Genomic DNA, 12140 nt, shown 5'->3' with positions numbered 1-12140 from the left:
TTTACCCTACAGACTCCCCACTTCTTCTCCTAGATCCCAAATATTGCCCACAGACACTCACACCATTTATATATTTTCATAATGCTTCAGTAAAAGATCTTAGGAAAAAAAACAAGTACTCAGAATAGTTATTTTCAATAACTTTATTCTGGCACATCAGGAAGCAAATTAAATTCAGTACAGTACTTTTCTCAGTGCTGGGAGGGCCCTATAAGTAGCCCTCTCTTAAGAGCTCTAGGAGAGAAGCACTGGGAAGGGCTACACATCGCAGCACTCTGTGCATGCTTTCCAAGATGATCCAAGGGCTCAGGAGGGCTCCCTTTCCCTTAAAAAGGAGCTCCCCAGCCCTGGGCAAAATGCAGCACTGAAGGGTGGGAAAGGCCATCTCCGCATGGTGCCGGGGGACTGTAAAGAGTATTCCATTTTGGCTGAAGCCTTACATAGGTCAAAGAAACAATTAGTAAGGGAACCACACTTAGGTTTGATTGGCAGGGGGGAGGGTCACCTCTGGCCCCCATCATTACTCAGGATAACAAGTTTTCAAACCTGAATAAAGGCAGATGTGCGTTTTCCAGGATCCCAGAGAAATTCAACTGCATTGAGCTGGCTTGGATTTGTCTTTACATCAATTACTCCAACTGACATAGGAATATCTATGTAAAACACACACACGTTTTAGGGAAACCAAGCAATATATCATAGGGGCCAGCTGTAGTTAGAAACCAGCCAGGATCAGTTGTGATATCCAAACTAACTGATCCTGGTTTATAATAATCAGATGCCTTAAAACATAAATCATGACCTTAACCCAAGATTTGAAGTATGGTTCAGATTGGGGTTTGTTTTCATAGTTAGATAAACCAGGACTGGGCGCTTGGGATGTCATGACCGATCCTGCCTTCCTTCTAATGGCAGCTGGAAGCATAACATTTCTAAGGCTCAGGCACAAAGGGAGGGAGAAGTGCACTCTCAAGGCTCAGAGATGTTGTGCAAAGCCAAGGTTTAATCTTGGCTCCATGTGACATTTAAACTGGCCCTTCAACATGCACATTTTAACCTTTATAAAAAGGTGGCTGACACCCAAACTAATCCTCAGCTGAAGCCAAGGGTTTTTTACTGCACAAGTAAGTGGGGAGAGGCCATTTTTGACCAAAAAACCCCTTTCTGCTGCAGCTTCCTGAAACTATGTCCTTGAGAGACATAGTTTCAGGAGGCACAGACAGATTGCACCTTCCTGCACAGTGGAAAACCCTATCATGTCAGTGGAGAAGCAGCAGCATTATATGGTAAACTTGCAAGAAATTTAAAGTTCCAAGCAGCACACAAGTATAAAAGGAGTCTTAAGACAAATGCTGTGCCAGACATCACAGTCTCTTACACTGGATGTTGCTGTAAAAGGATCTTCCTAAAATCAATTAGAGACTTTAATAGTGGGTCTAGTACTCGCGATTCTGCATATCCGCAGTTGGGTAATTAGCACCTGGCCTCAGTATGGGAGGAGGGGAGGGATAAACTTGCATATTCTCAGGTAGCCGGAACAGAAAAACGGGGGGGGGGGGGAACAATTTTTGGTGCCTTTAGAGCACAGCAGGGCACTTTTGAGGGTGATTGAGGAAGGAAAACAGGGGAGAAACCAGTTTTCAGTGCTGTGGGCACCTCTGGGGCATTGTAGGGCTCTTTTAGGGGTGATTTGGGGAAGAAAAAGAGGGCATAATTTTCAACCAATTTTCACTTCTAGAGCATGGCAGGGCTCTTTTGGGGATGATTTTTGGAGGAAAATGGGGTGTGTGATTTCTGGCGCTGTGAGCACCTCTGGAGCACAGCAGGGCTCTTTGGGGAGAGATTTGGTGGGAAACTGTGGTTTTTGGCATTTGGGTGGTGCAGTAACTTAACCCCTCCAATTCCCATAGCCCTAATGCCCCGTTATTTGCAGATTCACTATCCGCCCACCCACCTCCGCTACAGCTGCCAACATGGTGTTAAGCTGCCACTGAGTGGCAGCGTGCGACGGCGGCGGTGAGAGCTCTCCTGGGCCGCCTCCCAAATGCTGAATGGCTGCCGCTAGGGGCTGGGCTGGGACAGGCATGCTGACTGAGGGACCTGTGCACAACCTGTGCACACCTTCTCCCTCATTTGGAGGAAGGCGGGGCTGGAGGAAGGCAGTATTTTGTCAGCTCAGCTGCCTTCTCTCCTCCACAGCCTCCCTCCCTCCACTGCTGCTGCTGAGAGCTCCTCGGTGCAGTCACTCATGCACTGGTGAGTGGTTTGGATTCAGAGTTGTTGAGCCGGCCCCTCAGTCAATGTGCCTGCCCCAGCCCAGCCCCTAGCAGCAGCAGATGCCATTCTGCTGTTGGGAGAGCTCTCACCGCCTTCACACGCCAGCTTTCAACGTTAATAAAAAATAATAATAATAATAATAAAGTGGTAAAGAAGCAGGACAACATGCATCCTGAACAGGACAAGCACTTTCCCTTGAAAATTCTTTTATTTATTATTTTTATTTATTACATTTTATATCCCACTCTTCCTCCATATACTTAGGTTTCTCCTCACAACAACCCTGTGATGTAGGTTAGGCTGAGAGAGAAGTAACTGGCCTAAAGTCACCCAGCAAGTATCATGGCTGGATGGGGATTTGAATTCAGGTCTCCCCGCCCCTAGTCCAGCACTCTAACCACTAGTCTCCCCGCTCCCCCCGCCATGGAACGGAGCTCCTATGAATAACAGGATTCTCCAGTAATAATGTCATAACAATGTTCTCATTAAGGGATTATCTCAATTCATACCTAAATCAAGTAGTCTGTCGCCAGGGCGATTCCACTTCCAACCCTCTAGCTGCTGGTGCTCAGTGTACTGTAATCTTCTATCATGGAACACAACTCTTATGTTACTCTAACAGAAAAAATAACCACATAGACTTTTTGCAAAAATAATCACATCATAGTAGTATTTAATTCAGTTTTCAGCTTTACAAAAATATTATGAAAAAAGTTAAGACCACAGTGTTATAGCAGTATGGCAGAACTATGTAGTTAGAAATCACAAACATCTACCATTTCTGTTCTCAAACAAATTCTCTTAATAACTGATTCAACAACTGTGTGAGGCATGCCTTCATAAAGAGGATAAGTAGGAGTATATAGAGACATGAGCTCTTCTCAGATCACCTCCAGAGTAGCAATAATATTCTTAGTTCTAAACTGGCTGCAAATATTCTGATGCTTCTCTCCCTGGTAACATAAGGGTAATTAAAAACAACAACAACACACAACTAACTTAGGAAAGCCTAGAGAAATCACTTTATACATGGGCAAAGTTTTGGGATGCTTTTGGGCTCAAAGAGGGGCCAACCTCATTAGAAATGATAGGGCGCATCTGACCACCCCCCCAAAATCTAGAGAAGTTGATAGGTTTGAGTAAAGCTATGTATTAAAAAGATAAAATGTCAGGGGGCGGGGTGTAGCGGAACAAAAGAAACTAAATTAGTGAGAAAGCAGCTGAGAAAGCTGATTACAAGTTACTTTAGCAGAAGCTATAATTTGGATTTATTTTGATACAGTGAAAAATCTAAGCCATTATAAGATCTTGGAACTATCACAACAGCACACTAGTGTGCATAATGAGAATATCACCCATCAAGTCTAGGCTCTATAAATCCATCAGCAAGATACTCAGTACTTGTGCTTTAAAAGGTTTTTTGTCTGAATGGTGATTAAACAGCAAGAATATGCACCACACATTTCTTTAAGGGAAAATCACAACCTATTCTCTGCTTCCCAATATAATTATTTTTCATTTAAGAATATCCTGCAAGTTGTCCTTTTCACTTTCCTTTCTGATGCCAAGGAGATAAACAACTTGAAATGTACTTGTATGACTCAACTAAAATGTACCCTATGACAGCCACTCTAAATTATTTTGTCGACTACAGCCCTAATACTGATTTAGAAGTATCCGGTGACATCAACAGATTGGAGAACTGGGAATCATGAGAGCCAGGAGTCTTCTCACCAACTTGCCAGGTGGCTTAGGGTATGCTTTTCCTAAGGTGATAAACATTCACAGCTGCTATGACTAGATGAGTTGTAGGTGCTCAGAAATCCATAATTTAATCTCTATATCAGTCTCTTCCCCTTCTACAATGAAGATTTTAAGCTAATACAGGCATCCAATAGAAAGCAAAGACTACTTGGGTGCTATCCATCTTGTAGGCAAGCAGATCTACGTACAAGCACTAATGTGTCACAGAGCTGTTCAAACAATGAGCCTTGCAAGCTATTCACATAGAATAAGTTTTTCCTTCCCATAGTTGAGTGGCTAACTAAAAAGTAATTAAAGGTAAAGTGTGCCGCTGAGTTGGTTTCTATTCCTGGCGGCCACAGAGCCCTCTTGTTTTCTTTGGTAGAATACAGGAGGAGTTTTAGGTAGTGGTTTTTTGTCTGAAGTTTTCACATTCAACTATTCATGTTTTGATACTTTAATCATGAATTACACATACGTTTGAACTGGTATAACAGTTCTAGTGTATTTGGGGTCTTGCTATTACCATGTAGAAATACTGGAACATCACTACCCACACAGGCAACATATTCATCTTTGTAATGTCTGAAGAGTCACCATTCACAGAACTCTGATGAGTTGAGATATTACAAATGCTTCCTCCATGTTCTCTATACATTTTCTGAGACCCAAAACAGAGAAATGTTAATGCTGGAAGCAGCCCAAAAGTTCACTAAGAGACAAACACAAAGAGATTCAGGAATCAGGATGGAGTCAATAACATACCTTCACCAGTTTACCACTGATCTCTGGCATATCTCCCATTTTTCGATTATCTAACAGGCGGATTTCGTAGGACTGACCTTCCAGAAGGGAAAAAAAGAAAAGGATTTATGTACAAAGCCAGATTCTACTTTAATTTAGAACTCATCTGATACAGCATGTTAAAACTATTTATTTATTTATTTATTTATTTAAAGGAGAAGCAGAAAGCAGGGGGGCAGGGGAATCAAGAGGTGCCAGTAGCGGCATCTTTAGCTCAAGGACAAAAGAAAATTTTCTAGGTCAGAACATTTTTTCACTTGAAAATTGCTTGGGGGCTTGGCAAACCACTTGTTTTTGTTCTACAAATTAAAGCATGCAACTCATATATAATAGAAAAATAAACCAAGTGTAGAGTAAATTACAGATATTATCAACTGTTCTGGATAGAGCTCAAGGACCACAATTTAAGGGGTCTGCACAACAAGCTTTTCAGTCACAACAGCTTTTTCATCTGCTTTTTATTTTCAGAGCACAAAAAGGTTTTGGAATTGAAGACTCCATTAGTTGGGAGTCCACACATTAATGGAGTTGAAGACTCCATTATCATCTGTCCGTACAATCATATACTGGAGTAAAATACAACTAAATACAGCACAACATATCTATATATGATAGCTATAACAAAATAAAAGTAGCCACATGAGTTTTTAACTACCTTTTTCTAGCAATACCACTAGACTTGACTGCAAATGTTACTTATTCCTGCAGTGCTATGACTTCAAGCCTGGCTCTTTCCTTGAATATTTTTTTTAAAAACACTAAATGACACCACTCTGTTTGATGTCTGGTTCAGCTAACAGTTGATTATAGATTTTCAGCACCTAGACAAAAGCCCAGTTTTCCTGTTAATTAAGATGTTTCTATTCTTTATTAATAATTGACTACTGGACCTACTATATTTTCAAAACACCTCCTCTAGTGCAATATTTGTTTGTGTTCTTTCTTTCTGTGTGTTCACACACACACACTCAGTGAACAACAGCAGCTATGTATAATGACCCCACGTGGCACAAATATTTTAACACCTCTATGTTTTCAGGCATTCCAGGTGTGTTAAAATGTAACTACAGCAAGTATAATTCTAACCTTGATTTAAGTAAGTGAGGGTTTCATCATGTAACTTGACTGCTGGAGAGGTTGCAGCACACATAACATATTGAAATGGTGGATGTTTTGCATCGTTGTCAGGTGGAAGGCTAGAGTCTTCTTGCTTGAAAATGGGCAGCGCTAGAACATCACTGAAATAAGAAAAAAGCTAAAATATTAGATGTAAGAAACTGAAATTTTTGGTTATACTAGCAACAAGCTATTTACTTGGCAGAGGTACAAGCAGCACTCCTATTTGTTTTCTTAAAAATAGCATTCTCAAAGCAACATCTTATATGGAAATTCTAGCAGTTTTGTAAATGAACCGATGACTCTGTTGATTAAGCCACCAACATGTCACTCACAATTTGCAATTTAATGTTGCAAGCAATAGTTCTGCCAACAAAAGCAGCACCAACTATTTTTAGTTAAAAAGCGATCTTCAAAATCCAGTTTCCATTCCAGTGGTCTTAATGCACCAAGAGGAAGAGGATGGGCTACATTATGGCTGCACTGCTCATTACGTCTGACTAGTGCAGACATACTGTAGCCCAAGGGTAGACAACCTTGGCTCTCCAAGTTAAATTGTAGCTGGGGATTATGGGAGTTGCAGTTCAACAAAAGATGGAGAACTAAAGTTGTCTAGCCCTGCTATAGCCCATCCCTTAAACCCAGTTAAGGTTTTGAGTATAAGCCAATGAGATTGCATGCTCCCTCTTCATTCTCTCTCCAATGCTAGTTCTCTCCCTCAATGTCAGTCTTAGCCATAATTGTATTTTACTGACCTTAGATGAAGGAAGGAAGTAGGGGAAAGCAAGAGATCCCATGTGGGGAAAGGCATAGGAGTACACTCTGGCAATGTCAATTATAGTCTAGGCATAACCTGTTTTTGTTTGTTTGTTTACTGTCTTGAAGCACTTATAATCTTGATAATCACATGCTTAACACATGACCATTCCACATCTTTCTATAATGGTAATCAAACTCTTTGGGGAGGTGGGCGGGGAGACACCCATCGTCTGCCATGTGTATTGACTATCAAGATTATGTAACTATTTATCACAGATGTTAACTCACTGGTATTTAGCTGCTGTTTGCACACACACACAAATAAATCAGGCATTTCTAATGATACGTTGCACTTAATGCAAAAACGGCTAAAAATTTAGTCCCTGCTTCAATTTAGTATATAGTCAATCCTACAGACTCCTCACAAACTTTGGTCTAGTTACTTAAAGCTAATACTGTAGAGAAACTGTAGAAAAAGTGACAAAAGAATAAAAAAGGATTCATTTAACCTAATGGCTTAAGAGCCCCAAACACATGGCGAGATGCCATCTGCCTCAAAATCTCCAGGGATTTTCTCATTATCTTTGCAAATCTTAAGTTTGTGGCTAGTCAATCAAATAGTTCATACAGTCAGATACCGCTCATTAACACATGGCATCAGTTTTCAAAGTAAGCAAATGGTATAGGAAAACAAGTACATGAACAGTTCATAGCTTCATTATCTGGATGCAAAAACCTGACTTTAATAATGTAGAGAGATTAGACAAGGTTAAAATGAGGTGGAAGCAAGAGCAGCAGGATTTTCATTCAACACATTATTAAACATTCAGAACTGAAATATTACAGTAGCAGCAGCTTTAGCCCTTGTCAGATAGTTGGAAACAGCACTCAATGAAGTTTGCATAAAGCTACCTTGAACCATGGGAGCAAAATGTAAACACACCACTTATCTAGTATAGACAAATCTTCAGTCTAGTCCACCTCTTAGAAAGCCAACAAATGCTAAGTGATATATAAGCTAATGACCCACACATCTAAGCATCCAAGGTACTGGTTACTCTAGACAAAATTTTAACTGTAACAGAGATGAGTTACCCAAGAAGTCACCTTCCTGCTATGTGCCATCTTGGTTATCAGAATGTTCTGGCAGGTTACCCTGAAGTACCAACACATCAGGACAGATTTAGTCACAAGCCCTTAAGTACGATATTTGAACTACACATACAGAAGATATGACTGCAGATTAACTTTTGATTACTTTCCCCCCTCCAGACTTGGCTCACAGGCTCTTTAATCAACTTGAATCGAACCTTGTCCAGCAGAAGACTTTCTTCCACTGTTAATATTCCCATCCTCTGGAAATCTCACAGAACATAATTCTTGTTTTCAATTAAGTGCTGATTAGCAGCCAGACTACAAGCTTATGGTGACTGACTGTACCTCAACAGAAGGAGGACAGGAGAAATGTGGTGACAATTTTTGATTACATTATATTTTGTCACAACAAAAAAGCAATTTACATCTATAGTATTCATACCACTCAGACTGTCTAAAAGCTGTCAGTAAGTTTTGACTAAAGTGGAATTCAAAGCAAAAATGGGAGATATCTTAAGCAAAACATCATAAGGATTTCATGGGAGCCTATCGTAAGATTAGGGGAGTTTCTTGGGAAAGTTCTGCACATCCCTATAGGATTCCAAATACAACCATTCAGACCATTTTTATAGAAAAAGAAATACTAAAGCTCAACACAACTGCTTTACTTCACATTCTATCAAGCAAATGTCTGTCAGAACAGCTGACAGTTTAAAGACAGCAACATCCCAAGTTGAAGCATCCCAACCAAAAAGGCCTTCCTGTAAGTGTGTGGGCTGTTTTTTTAAACAGGCAGGACCATATAGAAGGAGGAGAACCATCAAACTGCCTACCAATGAAACGAAAAATCTAAAATTGAAAAGTGATTGACTTGATGACTTTTTATTAGTTCCTTGCTGTCTACAAATTTCTAAAGAAACCCACAGCAAACACACACTAGTCTGAGCTTAAGGAGACTAATACTAGAGGATAACTAAGCTAAGAGTGAAAATCCTCAAACCAGGGTTTCAAACCCCTGAACATGTGCAGCATTATTTTCTTCAGTATTGCTTGCTGCTGCTATTCAGATAAGAATCCTGAGAATTTCAAAAGTAGGGCAGAATATTCCGTGGGATTTCTCATCTTCTGTAGAGTGGCAATCTGCTAGGTTAACTATCTTTAAATGCTAATCAGCATTTTATTACTCTTTGCTATTTTATTATCTCTTTGCTATTTTTTAAGCCACACTTTTCAGTTGTGAATAGACCAACAATGCAGCACCTGTACAACTACATGGCATGTGAACTGATCTAGTGGTTCATAGGCCAAATCCTAAGCATTCATTCAATTATCTGAAGAGTTCAAGGATCAGTTAAATTTCTGAACTTTATTTATCCTAGTCTCCTCTCTATCCAAATACTTCCTTCTATACATCCCTTATGCTCTTTGCAATTTTATAAACCACTCAGAGACACAGGTTTTGGGCAGTATAAACATATGTTAAATAAATAAATAAGATCAATAATATTTAGATTATCTCTAAATGTTATGTCAAACTGGAAAGCTGAAGATGCCAGATTCATTCACATAACCTGATTCCTATAATAATTCCCATGGGTGAGCTTCACATTAAAGTTTTCCAGTGTGTGACCAACTTAATGTGCTCTGGTTAACTTATCAGGGAAGGCCAAATTCCTTGAAAGTTGTGAATTACAGGCTGTTTCAGTCAAACTGTATACACAGGCCCTTGGCACACTGGAAATAGTCTGAGAATTAAAGGTCAAGGGGGGGGAAGGCTGCCCTTCCATGCAACTGCACTGACATTGCAACAGGCTCTAATGTATCCAGAATTAGTTATGATTTTAAAAGAATATATGTGCTGAATTGTATGGTCTGGGGTCCACCAAGGTGTTAACCAACACTGACTATGCATGTTGTTTTGGTAAGCACCTGGCACAGTCCAAAGTGAGACAAGAGCAGAGGCTCAACGCTGACTCCGGGCTTCAGAAGCAACAAGACTGTTTGCTGCTTCTAAGTGCCCTGAAATTTAGCCAGACATCAGTAGCAAGATCCCACACCTCTCTGAGTTGGGGGAGGGGATGGATCTGTGGCAACTGAAACCACTCCACATGGCTCAGCGGGGAAGTAACCTGCCTAGAGAGCAGAGAGCTGTTGGTTCAAATCCCCACTGGTGTGTTTCCCAGAATACTCCTATATCAGGTAGCAGCGATATAGGAAGGTGCTGAAAGGCATCATCTTGCACTGAGCAGGAGGAAGGTCAATAGTAAACCACTCCTGTATTCTACCAAGAAAACCACACAGCTCTGTGGTCGCCAGGAGTCGACACCGACTCAACCTCACAACCAACAACCAAGTCTGACATCAGGAAGGGGTGGGTGGAAACTTCAATGACAACTGAATTAAAGCTATGGAAATGCAGACAAATCGAATACACAGAACAAAATTCATAATCTAGAATCAACAACGAACAGTTAAATTTCATTTAATTTGGAAGAGGAAAACGGGCAGAATTCTGTACTCTCTCTCCTCACTCATATCTGTACTCCCAACCCCACTACTGGGACCAAATCAGTATACTACTATCAAATCAGTAGACTACCCAACTTTCGTACTAAATCCCTCTTTACAGCAAGGCCCTATAGGACCAGTGTTTGAACCATATACTTCTGCTAGCCCACCACAAGTTGAGAACAAGCTCACATGAGAGTACACTTACTTCAGAGACTCTCTCTTCCATTAACAATACATGCACACAAGTCAGAAATGCCAGCCATACATTTAAAAGAGTTATATTAGAAGATCACCTAGAGTGTGGACCTTTCAAAATACACTCCCAAAACTGCCCTTTAGCACAAAACGTATGTTCAGGGAGCAGCCTGAAAAGCTGATATGATGGTGTATGGGGTTTCCTTCACCAAGAGTACCATGTATAACCCTTGAACTAGAGCAGATCCTGCGATTCTTTCCTCTGCACTACAAAGCAAGGGATTGGCATGACCCCGAGGCTAGATTACCCTTCCGACTACTGCTCCCTCTATTTGTTCTGCGAATAACATCCGTGCAAGACCTATCTATGCCAAATCGCTTGTTTCTTTCTGAAGAGGGAACAAGCCCATAGGGAGATGAGCAGGCTAATGAGGCGGCGCTTCTTCCGCCGAGGGTCCCTCCTCGGGAGAAGGAAGCCAATATGAAAGATACCCACAGCGCAGGAGAAAGAGGAGATGAACCACCATCCAAGGGCTTCTCCGTTGAAAGGGAAGAGCCGAACGTCAGAGAAGCGAGTCTTCTCCATCTCCAGCACAGAGAGCCAGAGGAATCATAGCCAAGGCAACCCGCCACCCTCCCTCCCCCGCCCCCTACTCCCAGGAGCAGCGGCGGCGGCTGTTCCACCCACCTCATGCTATAGGCGCCGGCGCCCAACTCCTGCCCGATGCCGGAGAGGCTGGCATCGAAGTCGTGCGCCAGCCCGGAGTCGATCACTTCGTCCATCTTCAGCACCCACGCCATCTTCCAGCAGCGGTCCCAGAAGGAAGGGAGGGAGGGAGGAAGGTAGACGAGAAACCGGCGGCGGCAGGGAAGGAAGGAAGGGAGAAGGATCTCCTCCCCACCCCCCTGCGGCAGGTTCACCGAGTTGGGACTGCTTGGCGGGAGAAAGGAAATAACGAAAACCCAGGAAAGGGGCGAGGAGGAAGGGGAAGAGGAGAGAAAGGCGCTTCAGCCTCGGGGGAGCCCCTTCCCCTCCGCGCAGGAACCGGGGGTCGCAGAGGGCGGCGGCGACGCACTCAACGGCATCCTGCGCTTTCGCCGGCCGCCGCCGTCCCCCAGCCACGCCGGGGCCCCACTTCCTCAACAGCCACCTCTGCGACCCGGTCGCGAGCTGCTCCCGACTAGCCGCATCAGCACCACCCTCTGCTGCTGTTGCGGCAGCGGCGGCGGCGGCAGCAACGCGGGGACTCGCCCGCCGCAACAGCAGCTGCTGCCGCCGTCACTTCTGTGGGTGCCCCGCCTAGCAAACCGCAACGGCTCCGCCAGCGGTCGGGCTTGTTCCGGCGTCTCCGCCTCCTTCCTGGTGCGCGACAGCAGCAACCGCAACAGGCGAGCCTGAACTAACATGGCGGTCGCATTCTCCTCATCCTGTCCTTCCTCCCCGTCGCTGCTGGTGGAGGCGGTGATTGCTTTAAACCTATTTTGACAGACAGCGAGCGTTGACTATTCAGAAGCTAGACAAGAGGACAGTGTTTCTGCTTTTAAGCCAATCAAAAGGCACTCCCGCCCCTTCTCTGCGCGCACCTACTACTGCGCAAGATTTTCCTTCTGTCTTGTTCAATCGCTTCGGGGGCCATGGC

General features: G+C 43.0%; 1 protein-coding gene across 8 annotated transcripts in view; it reads right to left on the bottom strand.

The window, feature by feature from the left end:
- The window catches only part of UBP1 (upstream binding protein 1), a 50857-nt gene extending 38717 nt beyond the window's left edge, over positions 1–12140 (bottom strand). For 2 of the 8 annotated variants that reach the window (XM_053262496.1, XM_053262502.1), the window contains exons 1-5: positions 11189–12132; positions 5911–6062; positions 4786–4862; positions 2787–2892; positions 547–653 (exon numbers count right to left, since the gene is read on the bottom strand). In XM_053262496.1, the coding sequence (XP_053118471.1) occupies positions 547–653; positions 2787–2892; positions 4786–4862; positions 5911–6062; positions 11189–11301 (555 nt within the window). In that variant the 5' untranslated portion in view covers positions 11302–12132. Of the gene's footprint in view, positions 1–546; positions 654–2786; positions 2893–4785; positions 4863–5910; positions 6063–11188 lie in introns of all 8 variants that reach the window. The other 6 variants (XR_008309979.1, XM_053262500.1, XM_053262499.1 and 3 more) reach the window with 6 other exon arrangements.

This window comes from Hemicordylus capensis, chromosome 6 (genome assembly GCF_027244095.1).
Source record: "Hemicordylus capensis ecotype Gifberg chromosome 6, rHemCap1.1.pri, whole genome shotgun sequence".
In the NCBI taxonomy this organism is placed as follows: domain Eukaryota; kingdom Metazoa; phylum Chordata; class Lepidosauria; order Squamata; family Cordylidae; genus Hemicordylus; species Hemicordylus capensis.
The sequence above is the reverse complement of the archived record's forward strand: the minus strand, read 5'-3'. Positions and strand labels throughout refer to the sequence as shown.